The sequence below is a fragment of the Erpetoichthys calabaricus genome, chromosome 2 (genome assembly GCF_900747795.2).
Source record: "Erpetoichthys calabaricus chromosome 2, fErpCal1.3, whole genome shotgun sequence".
Classification (NCBI taxonomy): domain Eukaryota; kingdom Metazoa; phylum Chordata; class Cladistia; order Polypteriformes; family Polypteridae; genus Erpetoichthys; species Erpetoichthys calabaricus.
This window is the reverse complement of record NC_041395.2, coordinates 162,620,376-162,641,872: the sequence shown is the minus strand read 5'-3', so window position 1 is coordinate 162,641,872 and position 21,497 is coordinate 162,620,376. Positions and strand designations below refer to the sequence as shown.

The 21,497-nt window shown below is 37.2% G+C and overlaps 2 protein-coding genes across 4 annotated transcripts in view; one reads left to right on the top strand and one right to left on the bottom strand.

Moving 5' to 3' along the window:
• Positions 1-21,497, top strand: part of LOC127526866 (uncharacterized) — a 345,966-nt gene that overhangs the window by 67,404 nt on the left and 257,065 nt on the right. The gene's annotated exons all lie outside the window — the stretch shown is intronic.
• pld1a (phospholipase D1a) overlaps positions 1-21,497 on the bottom strand; it is a 287,428-nt gene that overhangs the window by 20,440 nt on the left and 245,491 nt on the right. For all 3 annotated transcript variants that reach the window (XM_028794711.2, XM_028794710.2, XM_028794714.2), the window contains 5 exons: positions 17,182-17,292; positions 11,952-12,040; positions 11,359-11,472; positions 9,064-9,113; positions 2,588-2,722 (listed from right to left, as the gene is read on the bottom strand). In XM_028794711.2, the coding sequence (XP_028650544.1) occupies positions 2,588-2,722; positions 9,064-9,113; positions 11,359-11,472; positions 11,952-12,040; positions 17,182-17,292 (499 nt within the window). The remainder of the gene's footprint in view (positions 1-2,587; positions 2,723-9,063; positions 9,114-11,358; positions 11,473-11,951; positions 12,041-17,181; positions 17,293-21,497) is intronic.

The window sequence follows — 21,497 nt, the reverse complement described above, 5'->3', positions numbered from 1 at the left end:
GGGGCAGTGTGTACTAACCCTTTCTCCTGCAGAACACCCAAGGGAAAACCTGCCTAAGCCTGTTAACATCACTTCCAATTCCAGGGCACCAATAACATCCCTTCCTCTGACCCACCAATAAAAACACCCTCATGTTCCTATAAATTAAGTTCTGTCTTGAGCTCATGTTGTACTGACCTTTGAATTGCTGCTGATTTTTGCATCTGTTTAAAGTATACAGAGTTGCAACCCCTAACCTTTTTCTGTCTCCCTATTATCTTTTCACAACCATCAGACAAACATGTATCTTAATGATGATGGTGACAGTCTAGTTATAATCTTACCAAGGCAGCTCCATAATATATGCATTTCATTTAAATAAATAAATTAACAATGAAAAACAACTTAATATAATCACTAAATTCAACTGAAATATGATGGTTATCTTCAAACATTTATCCACGTTTCAGTTGTATTGTATTTTTGTTTATGAAAACATTGCAAATAACATTTCAATCAATGCATGACTTATAGTAAGAGACAAACTATGAAAAACTTTTTTGTAGCACGCCAACAACGGAGGATTATATTTACCATATTTGGAAGATGGTTACAGTTTGAATTAAATCAGTTTCTAGAAATATATTCAAGAGCTGCAGTCCTTTTGCCATTTTGATCGTTCAATTTTATTTTGCCCTGTCTGTGTTTTCTGTGCTGCAGTTTGAGGATTATTGCAATTATCATCATTGTCATCATATTTGCTCTTCTTGTTAATGTTGGAATGTGAAGGTCGTCAGATGTTAAGACCAAACATCACCAGTATGTGAAAATTATATAAAACAATATAATCAGACAGTTGTGTTGAGTCAGAGTGTTTGTATGTCAGTGTCTGTATTGCTTAAAAAAAGCTGCCCTTCTTAAATTTTGCCCACCTAGATGACCACCTAGTTCACCTAAATGGTAGGCCTGGGGGCAGCTGGTCAAAGTGTTCCACAGTCACACTATTCAGAAAACAGACAAGCCGTAAAACAGGTTTAGAATACTACACAAGGAAAGAAACACAAAAAACTGAAGCATGGCCCGCTCATCTCTATAATAAATACAGGGAAAAGACCAATGTGGAAATTGTTTTAGCTACTGTTATATCATTTAAATATTGCATACAATAAACAATAGAAGAAGTGAATGGGGGTTGACCAAAGTGCAGCCTTTGACAATGTGTCATATTCCAGCCTAAATTTTTGTTGAGAAGTGAAATTGTGATGCATACATCTGAACCACTAGGTGGTGCTAAACAGTAACTGGACTGCTAATCATCAGTCTGCATTATACAACACTATTTGAAGAAGGAAAAACAGAGTGCTTTGGAGCATACTGCCAATTAAAATTCCAGAAAGAAAACTTTTCTAGCACATCTGCTGTACAAAGTCACCAGGAGAAATACTGATATCGGGCAAGCAATATTAGGCAAGCAAAAGCAGCATGATTTATAGTAAGAAGGCCATGTGCTTTGTCCACTGACTGCAAAGATGATTTCCCTGAATCGATAAACAGAGAGGCTTGGGAAATGCTACTGAAGTATGCCCTTGCTTCTTTTTTCATATTTTAACAAACTAAAACAGGCATATGTCTGCCCATTATTCCTTCTCCTCCTTGTGTTCTAATTAAGCATTGTACAACGTTAAGAATTTAGGGACCTTCAAAGTTAGACGATGTAATTTTAAAAGAATTAAGTGGATGTGACTGGTAAGCATTGTTGGGCTGAATGGTATGTTTTTGTCTGAAATTTCTAATGTTCCAAATACGGTATACTCTAAATTATTATGATGCTTTTTTAAACTTTGAATGACATACAAAAAATGGGACTGTTTTCTATTTCGTCACATTACCTTCTTGTTAATAAGCTAACATAAATGACTTTTTAGAAACAGTGGTATACATTTGCATAACACAGATAAAGTAAGGCAAATTTCAGGTTTTCAAGTACAAAACTATGTACGATATGGAAGCAATTATACCTGTTACTGCCATATAAAGTTAATGGTAAGCTCTGAGAGGGAATTCTCTCAGTTTACAAAGGCAAAGTGCTCATCTATCATCTTTATTTCTTACTTTCCTTTCTGTCTTTCACCATATAGTACTGTCACCAGTGATCAATACATAAAGAATTTGTTGAAATGTGCCACAGATTTTTTTCAAGGGAACAGGTTATTTCCGTTTTCTAAGTCTGAAACAGGCTTGTTATTCAGGTTCATGACAGTTATAAATTTGCATCTTGCTCTTACATTCATGCATAAGCTCCAGTTATTAAACATCAGTCTCTTTCTGCCTATCAAGACCATAAGCTAGTCATTGATTCAAGTATGCTGGCAAAAAAAAAAAACTTCTAGACTTTGTGTGTTTTCAAAGAGGCAATATAAAGTATAAAGTGAGTTTAAAGGAAAGCTTTTTTTTTTCAAATTTGAGCCTAAATAAAAATGACCAGAAATCCCTATTTGCCAACTATCTGGCTTAGTGTCTCATTTTCTGAACTATAATTAATTTAGTGTGCATGACAAATGAAAGAGAACACTGTAGAGTGCTGGACTTCCCAGTTACACAAACTTACCAATGATGACGGTGTTGTCGTCAGCTATCAGCATCTTGCTGTGGACGTAGATTAACTCTGTGACCAGTCTCCCCTCCAGTTCAGCAAAAGTTCTTAGGCCACAAAATGAGATGTAATTGATCCACTTGTCTCCCACTATTAATTCACCAATAAAAATACTTATTAGGATAAAGAAGCCAAAAACAAATATTCAAATGACGAAATCTGTCTGCTTTAAAAATAACAAAATTTGAAAATCATTTATGTGAATACAAATTTAAAGGAAACTTCCTCAAGTTTTGTTTTTTTCAGGCTGCTAATTTGCATTGGCACTAATGTGGGTGTCATGAAGCCTGGTTATTGACATCATGTGACCTTGGTTACTTAATCTCTGGACTATTCTGAGTTATGGATCTGGTGGGTAGTATCTTCGTTTATTCTCAGTCATGTGATTGGGCAGCATCATGAAATTTAGTATCATCATGCTGTCCCTATAGATGATGGCAGAATGGATATCCAAAACATCCTCTACTAACAAGGCTCTACTAAGAACCTCCTTCTAGATTGACAGGATGCTATAAGGAGATTTTGAAGAGGGTTTTAATGTTAGAACCTTTGCTTTGTTTTGTTTCTCATTTTGTCTTTTGCTTTAGTTTCTTGTTCTCTGTTTTACCTGCCTGTATTTTGGCCCTTTCTGCCTGGCCCTCAACTTGTCTTATCTATGACGATACTTTCATCTCTTAGTTATTTTCTTATTCATAAACATTAGGGCATTGTATTATTTCAAAGTGACCTTACCAATGGGTAACAGTTGTTTTTAGGTTGCAGTAAACCCTGCAAGCGTAAATGATGCACATGGACAGGAGGGACTAATGGGAAGCTAGCATCATGCCTTCAGGATTAGAGGTAGCCAGTAGTGGAGTTCCACATAGAACAGATAAGAGTTTGGCCACTGATAAAAATGGGTACTTGCCTCTTTAGATAAAAAATAGATGCACTGGAGTCATAAATCTTTGAAGGATATCACCTGACCCTGAGTTAAATGACTTCAACATACCATTATACTTTAGTTCTAAAATTGAAAAGCAATTTGGAGTGAAGGCAGTGTGACCAGGAGATAAAGAGTGAAAGGTAAGAATGAGAGTTGCTTTACAAGTTTTTGTAAAGCCAATTCACAAGTAAGTGAGGGCACAACAAGGTGTTTAACTATTCTCAGTGAAACGTTTTAAGGTTTCTTATGCCTTTCGTTTATCTAATTGGAAGTTTGGTTGCTCTTCTTGTTCATCCTTCAATGAATTTTATATAATAAGCACTACTCTGATGTATTGTGTAGTGTATTTTGAATTTAGGGTGGTGTTTTGCTTTTCACTACATTTTAAGAAAGCAGCTTCTCTTTTGATAATGTGACGAGATTTATTTAATAGGCTACAAATGGCACAATGAGATCATAATCTATATACTAATTTACACTATTAGCTGAAAATGAACAGCTTCCATAAGTTTTTCGGAAGGACTTTGCTTGATGTGCTGCTCAAAATCATTTGATAAGTTGGAAACAATACTGATCATATAAAATTTGGTTGCATATTGCTTGTCATACAATTTATGCCATTATTTCCATTGATCAGCCCAGGTTACCCTATAGTTTACCCACCTCCAACCCTGGTAGGCTTTTTTAAAACTATGCCAAATAATAAACTCAGTTTAAAAGACTGGGTTACAGTCAAAATTGTATTGCTAATATGGAAACTGACAGTGGCAACACCATCACTTTCTGGAAAATGCAGGTATATGTGTAAAGACTTGCTGTCTAATTTCCCAGGATGGATGTATACATCCCAGTAAAAATTATTTACCAAATGGCATTGCTGATAACTGCACACCCAAACACAGGAGAGTCAATTTTGTTGTTGTATAGTACTAACAGTACTTTGTTTATTCATAAAGTTGGTTGGTTATTCATTTTTCAAAATGCCTAGTTGCTATATTTTGTTTTGATACATTATAATTTGTGCATTTGTGTGTGATGATATAATTTGATCATGTGAAGATTTTGTAATGCACACTATGTTGATAAAGAGTTGACAGGTATTTTATTAAATTTTAATAAGGTATTTTTTAACAATAAAAACACTTTTTCTTCCTGTGCTGACAGATTAATTGAACATACAGTGCACACTTTGGTTTGGACTGTAATCACAGTATAAGATGTTAATCACCATGGGTAAATATGCTAGATATAATAGCAATAAGAACCCTGTTTTAGTGGTTTTGAACCTGATTGACAATAATTATATTGTTTCAGTATGCCATGGTAATGATCAGATATTTTCTACTGTCAAGGTGGTAAAACAAGCATTGAAAACAACTGAATTGTGCTACAGTACTAGCTGTAGGCAGTGCCAAACAGGTGTGCCTACTTATCTCAAATAATATTTATTGTTTGTTACATATTAGATGTTTTATTAATGTTCATCTATTAAATTTAGTACTGCATTGAACTGGAACCCCATTTAGAGTTGATCACTTCCTTGCATCCGATGCCACTGGGACAGCCTCTGGTTCCCCCAATCTTGAATTTAATAGTTTGCCTGATAACGTAATGCTGTGCCATTAAATAATTAATACATGTGGCAGTCAGTGTAAAGGAGTGTAAGTAGAACAGGATTAATATAAACAGCATTGGTCCAAAAAGGAGCTTTTCATTTCTGCTAAGATATTAATACATTTAAGACTTGAATGTTTAAATAACAGGCAGGGAAAACACAACAATCTTCTTTTTTTTCATTATATTTATTAATACAGCTCTGATGCAGTAGTATGGTATTGTAAATGGTGTTTCCACTGCCTCCTAGTGGTTGTTCAAAGCACACACAGCAATAATAAGATACAGTGCCAGGTTAAATGTAACTCCACAAGGTGGTGATGGTGAGTTTTGAGAATGTTACCAGGTGACAGGTTTGCATTTGTTGAACATTTTTATTGAATGTGATTGAAAAGTAGAAGTAAAAGAGACATGGGTTAAATGTGCTATTTAACACTGATTTAAATTTTCATGCGTTTAAATTTGTTAACAATTAGATTCCATATAGAAACTTTCTTCACAGGATATCTTCATATTTAGTAAAAAATTTTCTTCTGCTTAAAATCTCTTGACATTAATTTTTAGAAAATGTCAGTGTCATGATGATGTAAAGCATCTTTGCATCTATAAGCCATTCATTTAAGTTTTTTATATTAGACTCACAGTAATTATTACCTTTCTCAAAATCAAACTAAATCAAAAATGCACTTTGCCTATTGTCCGGGCTGAAGAAAATGTGAAACAATATGACGTACACCCCTGTCCTAGCTGTGTGTAATATCGAACAGCAATTAAAGTTGACCTTTGCCTGCATAATGTAACACAGCATAAAGATGGACAACTTCTTTTAAATGTTTAACACTACTCTGTGTATTATCTGTTTGTTACTTTTGTTGGTTGTAACTGTTTATTCTTTTGAAAGCTCACAAGTGACTTTTCAACCTTTGTTTAAGTTGGTTTGATTAACTGTGGTGTAAGGCATCAGGACAGATGCGAGAAGAAACATCATTATAATTTGATTTTATAGTGGTTCTATTATAGTGGTTATATAGAGTAATGCAAGAAACTAAAGAGGTAAGCATTTTCTTAAAATAGAATTGGCTAACATATTTTTAATACTGTATATTCTTGTTTATTGTGGCACTGCAGAGTGGCAATGTGCTGTATGTGGATTGGACATACTGTATAGTACAAATAAGAATTTCACTGTACTCTGTACATGTGACAATACCACTGTGATGTTTCTAAAAACTCAAAACTCTTGTCCATCGCCAAGGCAACCACAGGTTTGCAGCCTCATTGCGTAACACTTTGGTCAGCCGATGGTTGATGTGAGGAACAGTCTAACCTGGTGACTAACATGTACTAAGGCTCTATCAGAAATATTAACGCATATTGGCATTCCTCGCAAGATTTTAACTGACTAGGGTACTCCCTTCACTTCTCACGTCATGAAGCAGCTGTGCGAGAACCTTGCAATTACACAATTTGGCACCACTGTTTATCACCTACAGACAAGTGGCCTGACTGAACAAGACTTTAAAACAGATGATTTGGCGGGTGGCCCATGACGACCCGACCTCCTGGGACACTGTGTTGCCCTTTCTCCTGTTTGCTATCTGGGTATCCCCCCAGGTATCCACCGGCTTCAGTCCATTTGAACTGTTATTTGGCTGGCGACCACAAGGGGTGTTGAATATTTTTCTGAAGGAATGGATGGGGGATTGCAATGCAACTCACGTGGTGAGGTTTATTGATTGGGTCATTTTGCTCCAAGACCAGATTTCTGAATTGTCCTTTATTGCGGTTGAGAATCAGCAGCGCAAGCAAGAGGCACAAAAATGTAATTATGACAAAAAAAACAAATTTTGCAAATTCAAAAATGGGTGATCGGGTCCTAGTTTTGATCTCGTCTGAACCTTATTAATTTCAGGCGAAGTGGCTGGGTCCAGCAGTAGTGGAGGAGCATATAAGTCTCGTAAATTACAAGGTCAGAATTCCAGGCTAAGGAAAGCCCATGCAGATCTTATATGTTAATCTTCTAAAAGAGGGGCATGTCAGCAGTCTCTCAGACAGAGGTTGTTATTGGTGATGATATGAGGGACACCCAGGAGGCTAAGTTACTGTCACTGATCGGGAGGAGCTCAGATGTCTTTTCAGGCATGCCTGACTGGACTGAAATTGCTGAACATAAGATCGTAACTGAACCTGGCATTAAAATACAAATGTGCCATACTGTCTTCTGGAAGTGACAAGGAATGTGATACGAAAGGAGGTAAAAGCAGATACTTGAACAGAGTATAATTCGCAAAAGTAAGCGTGAGTGGAGAAGCCCAGTTATTTTGGTTCTAAAGCTAGACATTTTGGTTTGGTTCTTGAATAAGGTTTCAAAGTTTCATGCATATCCAATGCCGCGTACTGATGACTTTTTGGAGAAACTCGGACAAGTTTCATTTATTTCCACCCTGCACCTCCCCCAGCTGTGCGGTGAGCCAAAACTCTATCAACACAGGCAGGGATTGCTTGTCTGTCACCAAGGCAACCATGGGTTTGCAGCATCGCCACGTAACATGCCAATCGGCCTATGGTTGATGCGGAGAAAAGAGTAAACGTTACTGGTTATTTGCTGTGTCTGTGTGTATTAATGTGGTAGCTCCCGTTTGAATAAAGGCCCTGACTGTGCCTGTTTTGAAAAAAATAAAGCTGATTTTCCTGAGGGATGTGGACTCGACATATTCTCTCAGGTGCAAGACAGTGAGTCACACATCACAACTACTACTACTACTACTACTACAGTACTGCTAATACTACTACTATGCTCACTTAGACAATCTTGTCTGTGTATCATAAGCCTAACAAAAATGGAAGAACTGGAAGACGGCTTACATCTGCTGAATGTCTGTTGAATATTTTACTTTAATACAAGAACTGTGTTTGCTCTTCTCCAGGATATGCATCATTCTGAAATTTTTGCATTCATCTTTATGGCTGTTACTAATCCTTTGACATATGCTGTGAATTTGCATTTTTATGCATTTACTGTGTTTCTGTCTTTTAGTGAATCTTTTGACTTTCTATACCAACTAAATTTCACAGAAATGTGATTGCTCATTCTTTAATGATGTTAAGTGTGACAGAGGTTGTACATTCAAATTCAATGGCACAAGCCTTTCATGTTCACAAACTTGAGAATGACTTTCCCTTTCATATTCTTTTGGATTTATGTTCCTGTCAACAAATGTTGTGTAAATGAAGGTTAGTATCTAGTATTCTGTACACAAACATCTTCTATGTTTTGTAAACTATAAATCCAATCAAATGTTATGGGGTTTAGATATAATGCTTGATAAAAAATATTAGCGAAGCTATTCTCTTGAGTTCATTAGGACACATCAAATCATGCTTTAAAATTTATGTGTCAAGGAACACCCATATTAGCTGTATGTTACCTCAAAAAATATGTTCCTAACATAGTCATGGAGAAAAACTAGACAAAGGGCTCTCACTCATGACATGCTGAAGTAACAATGGCATTTAAACCTGTAAAGACAGACATGAGACTGCCTCATTTCATTTATAATAGTAATCTCTCATTATGGACAGCATAACAGGTTACACATCAAGCATTTTATTATTTTCTTCATCACCTTCTTTCCATAAATTGTAGGTTCATGGTGTCATTTTTGTCATATATGATGGATGCATACAGTTGCATGTATGCAAAATTCCCCTAGCTTTTAGGTAAAAGGCTAAATAAGGCAAACAATCAAGCCACCTGAAATAATGGAAACAGATACAAATGTTCATGAATGTAACGAGTAATTTTTGCCTATCAAAGTGAAGTGAAGACAATTCCCTTTTTCAGCTGTTCGTTTTCTATTTTTAGCACATAATAGCAACATAATATACTTACTTTCAGCCTTCAGTTGTGAAATAATAGAGTTTTCTCCCTTGATCATTGTCCTGAGAAGAATAAAATAAGACTTTGCACTTATTATTCTTTACATATGTTTCAGATATCACACAAGATATCAGTCAGAGAAATCCTATAGCACTAAGTGAATTTAAAAAAAGACGCATACCACATGCAGTTTGCTTTGATTCTTACAACACTAAAACCTTTGTTTTTGTATAAATTACCTTCCATAAGTGCTGCTTAGCACTAATCTCATATCAGCTTTTATGTCTGTCTATCTGAACAAAAGAGAGAGTTTACAACTAAACAGCAATAACTTGGTTGATATCAGCATTATTTCTGTACAACATCATTTGTAGAAACTAGGAAGAGAGCAGGGTGACTCTCCATCTTTCATTGGCTAACTTGATTTGGTCAAAGCAATGTGAGCACACATCATCATTCTATGCAAGAATTTCATCCTTTTAAGTGTCTCCATCCTTTGCAAGCAAATGGAGTTTTAAAAAAGGACTAATGCCAGAGTGAATAGACTAGAATCAAAAGTGTTGTTGTGTGGATCTGCATTCAAGTTCCCGAGACAGGCTGCATGGTTGTCATCTGATATGATCAGAGGAAGTGGAAAAAGCAGAAGAAGGTGTGGAGAATTATGTGAATGAGAAATACAAGATGAGAAAACATTACAATTAAAGTCATGATCCATACTTTGAAATACTGACTGAATGTGTCCATGTTACTGCCAAGGAGAGGGTTGCTTATTTTTAAGTTTGACAATTAACAAGATTCATTCTGATATCAAGACTCTAATGGTGAATCATTCTGAAGAAAACTCTAATGCAGTGGTAAGCAAAGTTGGATGGCTGCAGTGGTTGCAAATTTTTGTTCCAACCCAAGATCTTAATGAGAAGTCAATTATTGCTAATAAAGCACATTGCTCAAGTAACAGTTTTCTGCTTCATATCAATGGTCTCGCTTGTTAGGTTTTCCCCACCCTTAATTGCTTAATTCAGTCTTAAAAAGCTGTATTCAGTGTTTTTAACAGCTCTTTATTAGCAATAAGATGCAGATGACAAAGAAGCCAGCAGTTCTTCATCTAACTTGTTTCCATTTATACCTATGTGGATTTACCATGCACTCTTTGGTTTAATAAAAAAACTTAAAGGAAAAAATGTGACAGACTGAAAATGATCTGTTTTAGGCTTCAATCTATTTGAAAGATTTCCTTGGAAAGGAACACAATCTATGATATAAGAACATTACATTTCAGACTAAACTGTGTAATAGACGGCAGGCAGCTCAACCTGGCCGGGATGCCCTGAGGATGGAAGAAAGGGGGGAGGCAGCTAGTTTTGGACACTGCCACCCTCAAAATGCTAGATGGCAGCTCCCCTGGAGTGTAATGGTGCCCCGGATTCCTGCAGGGCATCCTGGGACTTGGAGTTCGGTTTCTCAGCCTTGTTGGGTACCGTGCATGCCATCAAGAGGAGCTGTGAGAGGACCGGAGGAGCCATGCCTCATCCATAGCCCAGAAGTACTTCCAAGTCGCAAGGATGGAAACCCCTAAATACTTCTGGGCTGAAGAAAAAAGCCACTTCTTCATTAGACCCAGGTCAAGGACTATATAAAGGATTGCTGGAGACCCAGCAAGTGAGCTGGAGTCAGGAGGAGTAGGACAGAGCTTGCTGGGAGGAGTGGAAGAGAGAATTGTGTTTATTGATTGTGCTTAATATAGTTGTATTGCCCGTTTATTGTGGTGGAGGTGCTTCTGGGCACTATAACAAGAAGAAAAAGATTAAAATATCTTCTTGGTGATTTTAACCTGTGTGCAGTATATCTGTCTGTTGGGTTTGAAGGAGCAACAGCAACCCCTAGCATCTTACAACTGCCATTAAATTAAATAAGGTCTGAGATTTGCAATCATTGGTTCTAATTAAGCAGCTAGATGGAATGAAAATCTGCATCCACTGCAGCCCTACAGGACCGACATTGCCTACCCCTGCTCTAATGGCATGTTCATTTTGTGGACACAACAAGCTGACATGGACAGGTCTGACCATCTTACTGCCTACTGATAGCAGCAGCTCTCCAGTATCAAAGCCAGAAGCAAGTATGTGTACTCAGAAGTTTGTTTTTTGTTAATTTATTTATATATTATCTCTCTCTCTCTCTCTCTCTAGTAATTGTAAAGTTTTAATTTCTCCTTGAAGACAAATAAAGTATTGATTTATCTAGAAAGATCTATGACAGTAATCTCTATGGTAGCCTACTAAAGTAGCACTGATTGGGGCGCCTCACCGGTAATTGAAGTGCATGACAGCCTGGATAGAAGTTCCTCCTCCAGTTGAAATGTCGCCTTCAAACCCCGGTAACAATGGTGTTACAATATAAACACGGTACTTCTTATTTTCTCTATTTAAAAAAAAAAAAAGAAGAAGGAGTGCTTCTTAAGAACTTAATAAAGTTAAATACAAAGATAACACAGCCAAAAAAGGCAACATATTTCCATAGCTGGCAAATCTATTCTGGATGTTGAGGTCACTAAACTCTTCTTGTGACAGACTCGCTCATTAATTCAATTAAGGAGCTTCTTTCTTTAAAAAAAAACTTCAGCAGATTCCAATACAAAGTATAACTGACAACTGCTGGTCACTGACATTTCACTGTAGCCAGTGAATCCAGTCCAGCAAAGGTTGACTAAAGATGGCTGAAGCAGATGGCTATGAATACAACCCTACAACCCTTAAATGGAAGGCCATATTTTAGATGCCAGTTGGTTGCTATTTTAAGGTAACTTATGGTGGACAGCTCAATGGAGTGCCACTGGATGTGATAAAGGAAGACAAAGGACAGAATTACCATTTTACACAAAAAGTAATAATGCGTAATACCTGTATGCTTTCAGGATTCGCTCTGCAATGGTGTCTCCAACCTTATTGAAAACATATTTTTGATCCGCACAGCTTATGAAAAATTGATTCTGCAAAGGAAAAGTATTAATGGAAATAATAAAAAATACATTATTTAGTAGAGTTCATGGAAAAAAACATGACTGCCAATAGTATCACCACACATGGCATGCTGTAAAATAAAAGATGCAAAGGCAATAACAAAGAAGCAGTAGCAAAACTAAAGTTATATCTAGAAAATCAAATATAAATGTTGGCACTAACAGTACTGTCTACTTTAACTTTTTGCATCCCTCTTTATCTTTGCTCTTTTTATTGACTTGCAGTTGCTGTCAACATTTCTTGCATATTCTGTACTTCTAAGGTGCCTTTAACCTGTTACAGTTAAATAGCGTACATACTGTATTACTTTGATGATGACCTAATGTGGCTCTTCAGAAGTGATTTGTTTGAGAAAATAAATTCCCTCTATATTCATGAACAGAAAGAGATACAAAGACATTTCGGCCAGTAATCAGTCGTAATTCTGTAAAACGGCAGTCAAAGTGAGAACAACATACGTGATAACCCTATGTGATTAAGATCAAAAGAAAATAACGTACGATGGTAAATATTCTTGAGGCAGAAGACAACATGAGCAATGGTCAGCACAACAGAGAACTTCTCAAGAACCATAAACTATTAGCATATTAACAAGTATGTCAAATCTGGGAAATGACAGGCCAAGAACAGAATTCAGAAGGATAGAATGATCTTGCCACAGTTAGAGCTGAGAAAGCCCAGATTGTTAAATAGTTGGGTATTTTTGCATGGTATCATGTACATTGAAGACCTCAATGGCATGATTTACTTGTTATATGGTTTACCATTATTGATGGGAAACAGTGCAATGTTTTTGGCATTTGGTACACTGTATTAAACCCTGAGGGGAAATTGTCTTTTTGCATGACGTATGAAGGGGTGGGGTGGGAGGGGTATTGGAGTTCAGAGCTTAGGATCAGCCTTTGTGTAGTACTGCTGGAGCATATATCAGGTTAAGGGCCTTGCTCAAGGGCCCAGCGGAGTAGGATCCCTTCTGGTAGCAATGGGATTTGAACTGGCAACCTTCCAAATACTACTGCAAATCCTTTGCCTCAGTACCACCTCTCCCCCTCACGCTTCCTAGAAACATTTTCTTCTAGGAGAGTGTGAAGGCTAGACTGCAACTGTGCACACTACTGTACATGCAAAATATTAACAGTTTTTTGGTTTATGCAAAGCATGCTGTAATATTTTGGAAAAATTCACATAGTTGTTTCAAATAACTGCAAATTTCCTCATCATTAGGTGTTTATTTGTGTTGAAGAGCTAGTTTGAAAACAAGCCTGCAAAATGTTTCCATACGTGTTCATTTCAATCTGGGCTTTCTTAGCTGGTTAGGGAATCTCTAGCTCTTTATTTCAATGATTTTATGACACTCATGTGTCACCTGGAGTAAATATAATGAGACCCCAAATCTCTGCCAAATGGGCCCATTGTGAAGGTTCATTTTGTCAATGAAAGCAAATTCAGCACTATAACAGTACCAAACTGCTACCTCAAGTTTAACAATAAAATCTACTGCCGTTATTCAGCAGCAATAAAACAATTTAGATTTTTTCAGTTTTCATGTCTGGGCATTTTTTCATGTGTAATTTAGCTTTCATGAATGGAAACATGAAAAGTAGTATAACTATTCATACATCCATCCAGCTATATCCTAACTACAGGGTCGCGGGGATCTGCTGGAGCCAATCCCAGCCAACACAGGGCGCAAGACAGGAAACAAACCCTTGGCAGGGCGCCAGCTTACCGCAGGGCACACACACACACACACACACACCCCAAGCACACACTAGGGACAATTTAGGATCACCAATTCACCTCATCTGCATGTCTTTGGACTGTGGGAGGAAACCCATGCAGACACGGGGAGAACATGCAAACTCCACGCAGAGAGGACCCGGGAAGCGAACCCAGGTCTCCTAACTGCGAGGCAGCAGCGCTACCCACTGCGCCACCGACTATTCATACATATGTTTCTAAAATGCAGAATAATGAAAGCTGCCAATTAGGCTAAGTAACAAGAGGAAGTTCCTGCTAGCAGGCACTGACACCTATGACACATCACCAAACGGCAGAAATTAAAAAAAAAAAAAAAAAAAACAAACAAAAAAAAAAACCAGCAGGACTAGTATGCCCCATTTTGCATATTTTTTGGAATTTATTGAAAAAGCAGAAGTACACAGTACAAAGACAGAAATATTTTAAGCCTCTACCATCCTCCCATCCAGAACCCTAAATCCAGAGTGACAAATAAAACCAAAACACAACAGACGAAAAATCTCAATAAAAAGACAAGATAAATAAACATGGAATGAATGAAGAAGGCTTTGAATATGGAATTAAAAAGGAAATCGATGTGAATTGATATTAATAGTTGACACACATTTAAGATTTCTAATGCCTGATGGATGCAGCCCATGGCTCAATGTACAGTATTTGCCTTTAAGGCTTTTTATTTGACACTGTATTTTTAGCCGAAGGCTCTGCCACACTCAAGTATATTCATGAGTCACCTTAGAGGGGCAAAACATATAGAAATACACATGAATGTTTGAACCATGATGTTATGTCATCCACTAAATGGCAACAGGATACTTTCCCAAGAGTTATTCAGGCTTAAAAATGTAAACAGATCATTATATATCATCCCAAGTCTGATTCATGATTAACCATAACTGCATAGAATTCTGAATTAAGACACCCTTGGGGTTAACACCAAGGAGGTTGAAAACGTTATTCCAGGCACAAAGTGTAGAAGAGGTGAGAGGTACCTTTTCCATAGTGAAATTACAGGAAGAGGGTTGTGAGCTGTGTTATGTAAATGGGAACAGAGAGTGTCACAAAACTTTTTAAGTGTGAGAAAAAGACTGAGAGAAGGAGAGAAACTAAATGAATGTATAGAGGTTGCATAAATAAGACAAAGAGAGAAGATCATATCAAGACTACAAAGCTTAGAATGTCAGTAGTCTGGGCTTGTTGAAAATTTCACTGAGTAGAAAAATGTAAAGTGTGGCAAAAGGGTAAAAGGAATGTCAATTAAAATACAAGGTGGGAGACTCTGTCCTATAGGAAGGAAACTCTGAAAAGGATTTAGGAATGTATGCCAAAACAACATTTTTAACATCTAAGCAAAGTGCAAAAGTTATTAAAAAGGCAAATAAAATATTAGGTTATATTGTAAAAACTGTTGAATATAAATTAAGTGACATTATGCACAGACTATATAATGTGCTAGTAAGACTGTGTCCAGAGTACTGTGAGGTTCTGGTCACCATGTTGCAAAAAAGTCACAGTAGCACTTGAAGCTGTGCTGTGAAGAGCAACCAAGCTCAACCCAGGACTTAAGGACATGTCCTATTCAGACACACTCAGTGAATTAACACTAGAATTACCAACGCCTACGAAAAAACTTGTAATCCTGGCCCACCTTACTATTTTTTTATCATTTTCTCATAGGCTTTGGTAATCCATCCATCCATCCATCATCCAACCCGCTATGTCCTAACTACAGGGTCATGGGGGTCTGCTGGAGCCAATCCCAGCCAACACAGGGCGCAAGGCAGGAAACATACCCCGGGCAGGGCGCCAGCCCAGTACAGGGAGGCTTTGGTAATTCAGTGTTAAACCTGTTTAGTCTCAAGCATATGAAACAAAGTGGGCATCTAATCCAGGTCTTCAAAATTCTCAAAGGCATTGATACAGTATACCTAGCAGAATTCTTTTAACTTAACTGTGAATCATGTATGTGATAAAACAACTGGAAATTAAGGGAAAGTGCATTTAGGATTGAAGCCAAGAAGAACTTCTCGAATGCACATTTATTGGCATTTGCCTTATAAAGGAGCTAGTTGTACTAAACTATTCAGCGAACATCACCAAAACCACCCAAGCAAGAGAAAGAGGATATTTTGTCTCGAGGGAAAGGGGTATTTCATGTAAAAGCAATTGAGGTTTAATGGAAACTTGGAGGAGGCAAAATGAAAATCCACAGAAAAACATGTGATCCCCTCTTGAAAAGAATGCTAAAATTTTACAGCATAAAAAGAAATGTAATTATAGTATACAACATAAGCAACAGTAGAATGATCAAAGAACAATAAGATAAGAAAACTCACAACTGGCTCAGCCAAAGGCTGGACCTTAAGCCAAGTGAAAATCCAAGAACATATAAAACTCAGTAGATAACCGTTTTTGCATATTGAGTGTCAAAAGTTAAATGTGCTGTAAGCCTTATTCAAACTATTTTTTTTAACTCAAAACAAAGTTTATAAACAAAGTGAAACCACACTCACAATCACATGCCAACCAAGGTCACAACCCAAAAAACCAAAACAATAGATGTTTTTTCACCTTAGGTTTATGCTATTGTTTTAAAATTTCACATTTTATTTCTCTCTCCTTTCTCAACAGTGCATGTTTAAATTCTCTAATGTATTCTTTTCAAACATTTAATCCAAACACTAGATTCTTCTTATTTTTTCTTTATTATTAGTTTTAAATTTTGCTGCAACAGGACAGAGTTTATCCTTGCTACCACAAAGCCAAGACTGAGAAGCTCTGCATAGAAAACTACATTGGCGATATTGTGTACTGTTTCATGTTTGCACGTGCACATATGTGAAAATAGAATTTAGTGCCCCTAGATCCGTAAAGTGCATGAATGCTCTCATTACAATCTGAGCTTAAACCGTTTTCTATGAGAAGTAATAAACAAATACTGCCAAATACTGTGCTACTCTATACTACTACTAGAGTTTTAAAAAACAAAACCTGCTACCACTGGCTGCTAACTTAGTACTGTGAACACTTTGTACTTTTTCATAATATATATATATATATATATCCTAATGAAATTTACTACAAGATAATAGTGCTTAACCAAGAAGCAAAGAGCTTCCTACTGTACATATTGCTACCAATTTCTTATCTTAGTGTGTAGAATTCTCCCAGGGTAAAAATTTTAGAAATTATTAAAGTTCAAGTTAGAAAGACTTTGCTACGCAACACGCCAGGCGGTTTGCAAGCCAGTGAGACATGACTGTTTTTCCTCTAAAATTTACTATACTGTAAATCATCATTTCATCAATCAAACATGATCTATAACAATATGCCTTACAAGAGCCCATACCTCAATGTAGATAAAATGCTCACTGTTCTTAATCACATGAATGTAGGCATTGTGGATGGATTCTTCATGGTATTTGATACCTGCTGACCAATCTGCAGCAGATCGCAACACCTGTAAAATAAAATTAGAAAGCTTCTTGTCAGCAAATTAAAAGTGTCTTACAAGTACTTGCTGAATAACTTTAAATGAGGAACTTATAATAACTTTCAACATAGTCAATCTATGCAGTATAATTCTGCTACATTATCTGTTAAGTAAAATGAGAAAATTAGCTTAACTGGTAACTGTAAATTGGCTCAATATAAGTGTGACAGATGACAGCCTAGTTCACTGCCCAGGACTGGTGCCTGCTTTGCATCTGATGTTGCTAGGATATGCTCCATTCCCAGAACTCCCAGATTTAGGCAGGTGTGAAAATATTATGTTCTTATATTACCTGTTTCATTATTTACAAGTTGAACAGATACCTTATAAAGTCTGTTTAACTAAATCTTAGGACCAGGCTTAAGGTATAAAAGGCCTTAAAGGTTGAAATTGTTTATTTAAAAATCTTCTGCCTCTAAAAACACATTATTAAATCATAATGGATTTTTGCAAATTATGATTTTAAATTGACTGTTTTAACCTGGGGCGGCACGGTGGCGCAGTGGTAGCACTGCTGCCTCGCAGTTAGGAGACCCGGGTTCGCTTCCCGGGTCCTCCCTGCGTGGAGTTTGCATGTTCTCCCCGTGTCTGCGTGGGTTTCCTCCGGGTGCTCCGGTTTCCTCCCACAGTCCAAAGACATGCAGGTTAGGTGGATTGGTGATTCTCAATTGGCCCTAGTGTGTGCTTGGTGTGTGGGTGTGTTTGTGTGTGTCCTGCGGTGGGTTGGCACCCTGCCCAGGATTGGTTCCCTGCCTTGTGCCCTGTGTTGGCTGGGATTGGCTCCAGCAGACCCCCGTGACCCTGTGTTCGGATTCAGCAAGTTGGAAAATGGATGGATGTTTTAACCTGATACTTCCTTGATCTTGTAACCTAAATCAACACAGGTAGTTGTCAACTCACAACCTATGCATCTTACGACCACTCAACTTATTGCTGCTATCGCATCTCATGGGCAAACGACAGTTTTTACCACGCCAGCTCCGTATGCCGTGACGCAGTTTATTACCTGCAGCAGTTTTGACTATGTTCATTTACATCTGTTTTACAATTATAGGAAAAAAGGCAATTGATCTTGACACAAAAATGAAGGTGATCAAGCATTATGAGGGAGGAAAAAAATGAATGCGATCGTAAGTTACTTTAACACTAGAATGACCAGAGCTTACGAAAAAACTCGTAGATCCATCCCACCTTAAAACGCTTCCCACTTCTCCATCAGCGTCTTTTGTCCTTTAAATGTGTTGATAAGCAGCAAACAGCAAGCAGTCTGCTATCACATCCCCCCACCGGCACACAGTTTTCTCAGCTCAACTCTGCTTACCTACTTGTCAGTTGCTTAGAGCTGTATAGAGTGAGAAGTCATGCAAAATGACACCTTTTATAAATACTATATCATTATTTGGAACACTTGCATTTCATGTGTGTTCTGTGTTTACAACGGTCTATGCACAGCAAACACATCGTTAAAACAGAAACGTTCTTCATGTTTTAGTAATAATTGACAAAATGTAGGCATAAAGTGTATAATGTGTGAAGCCTGAATTCCCAATATCTTTATACACTTTCACAAAAGATAAAAGTATAACAGAACAAATGCGCTTTTTTCTAAGGCTATAAAAGAAGAAAAAGAAACCAGGTTAGTGCTACTTGCTATCCTGCCTTCTTGTGTAATATACTGGTTAGAGCTGCCTACTCCAACTCATAAGGTTCTGGGTTCAAGTCTTAACGTCTTCCAAAATAAATGTTTTAAGTAGTAAGCTTGTTCTTATTGTTAATATTATACAATAAAAGCATACATTTGATTTGCGACTGTAACAGCTGCTGTAAATGTATAGTACTTGTCAAAGTTAGCATCTTTTTTTTAGTTTTACTAGTTTTACTTTATTTACTTATCTTCCTACAGCATAAAGTCACAAGAATACTGCAGAGCTTCCTCTGTTTGATCGTCAAGGGCATGCTCACAAATTACACGTGTAATGCCGCGAACAATACCTGCTGACACTTTAGTACGCGAGCAATGGTATGAGAATGCAGTTAGACTTTTTTTGGGCACATACATCACGCTAGTGTTTAGATCTGGACGGCGTAGCGTTGGCGAGCTCTGTAAGCCGTGCTGTTTCTTTGAAGGACAGGTGATTGGCAGGATGATGCCGGACTTTCACCTTTACGCCTGGTGCAGCTGCGTTGTTCTTATATGTGAGGGGACGTTTCTTGCGGGGATGGCTTCTGTTTTCTCCGATCTGAGTTCACCTCTGTTATAGCGCGTCTTTATTTGAAAACAGCAGTGTCAGATCGGGGCGACCGTGAACGCTAACTTTGACAAGCACTATAAATTTACAGCGGTTGTTACAGACGTAAATCAAATGTATGTTTTTATTGTATAATATTAACAATAATAGCAGTTCTCTACTCAAAACGACAAACTTGAGAAGATGCCAGCATCAAACCCAGAAGCTCTTGATTGTGAAAAAAACGGAAACTTTTACAAGTCCTATAAACGTACACCGTGTGTTACAGACGCAAACCAAGTGTATGTGTGTACTGTATAATATTAACAATAAGAGCAGTTCATTACTGAAAACAGCAAATTTAGGAGGAAGTTGGGATTGAACCGGGACTCTTAATTACACCGGGGACGTTTGATTACAAGTTAGCAAATCTTACTACTACTCTAAGGAAACTGTTGTTTTTTCTTTAACCTTTTGTGAAAGTGTTTACTTGATCTTTGGACTTCAGGTTTCATATATTATATAGTTTATGCCTACATTTTGTCATTTACTACTAAAATATGAAAAAAGTTTCTGTTTTAAAAATGTGCTTACACAGATTACTGTAGAAACGGAACACACATGAAATGTGTGTGTTCCAAATAACAATCTATTATTTCCACTCTAAAACTCTAGCAGTTCAGTCACTCCCAGATAATCAAACAAGGCATGAGCTGGGAAAACTTAGTGAACGTTCTGCGACGGTGGGGGTTGGAATAGCCGGCTGCTTGCTGGCTCGTCTTAATCGGCACATTTAGAAGACAAAAGAGAGGTGAGAACGGTTTTAAGGTGGGCCGGATCTACGAGTTTTTTCGTAGACTCTGGTAATTCTAGTGTTAAGTTTGAATTCAGTTAACCTCCAAAGCTTCGCTGTTGTGACTCGCGATTTGTAACTTCGTACAAAGTGCCATGAAGGTGTAATGTAACCACACTGAACTCCTTTATCTGTTAATGTTTATTATTAACAGGTTGAAATGTTAAAACAGAAAACATATGAGTACTCAAACTCTGCCGGAGTAATTCCTCCTCTCAGAATTTTTACACAATGAACAACATGAGAGGCGAACACTGATGACGTAACACAACACAGACAGAAAGGGTTTGTGAAGCTATTAAAGGTTCGGCACCAATGCAAGCATCAGTGAAAATGAAACAAAATAATGAAACAAAAAATAACATATACAAAAAAAAAAAGAAAAACTACACAATGTGCTAAGAATGATGATAAAAAAGGATATAAAACAAACAATATGACTTAAGGGATTACATATAGTCAGGTTTGAATACATATATTGGTCTGTCTTATGTTCAGGTCTACTTACAACTGGTTTGTCCGAACTGAACGTGGTCATAAGTCAATGACTACCTGTACATTCAATTTATATCATCATTGTTAATCTGATAAATTGCATATTTTTAATGTTCTCTCTGTAAGGAGCAATTAAAAAAATATCTACTGCTTCAATAAGGAAGCAGTAAAGGGCACCAAACCATAAAAAATAGTCTTATATAGCATATGAGACAAAGTTTATTGTGACATTTTAAAAAACGGGCAGCACAATGGCTCAGATGTTTATGTTACTGTCTCACAGCTGTGCAGTCCTGTTTGAAGTCCTGGTTTGGACACTCTTTATGTGGAGATCACATGTTCTCCTTACATATGTATTAGCTTTTCATTACCTTTTTATCAGATACTCCATCTTTCGTTAGCATCCCAAAGACATGTGTGTTAAGTTGAATAGCAACTGTTAATTGGTATTCTGTGCTTGTAAGTGTGTTGAGTACATGACGTTGCCCTATAATGGACTGACATCCCATATGGGGGTTGTTCCTGCCTTATGTCTGATACTACAGTGGTAGGTTACAGCCTTCCATGTCTCTATTCTGAATTAAGTGAATTCAATA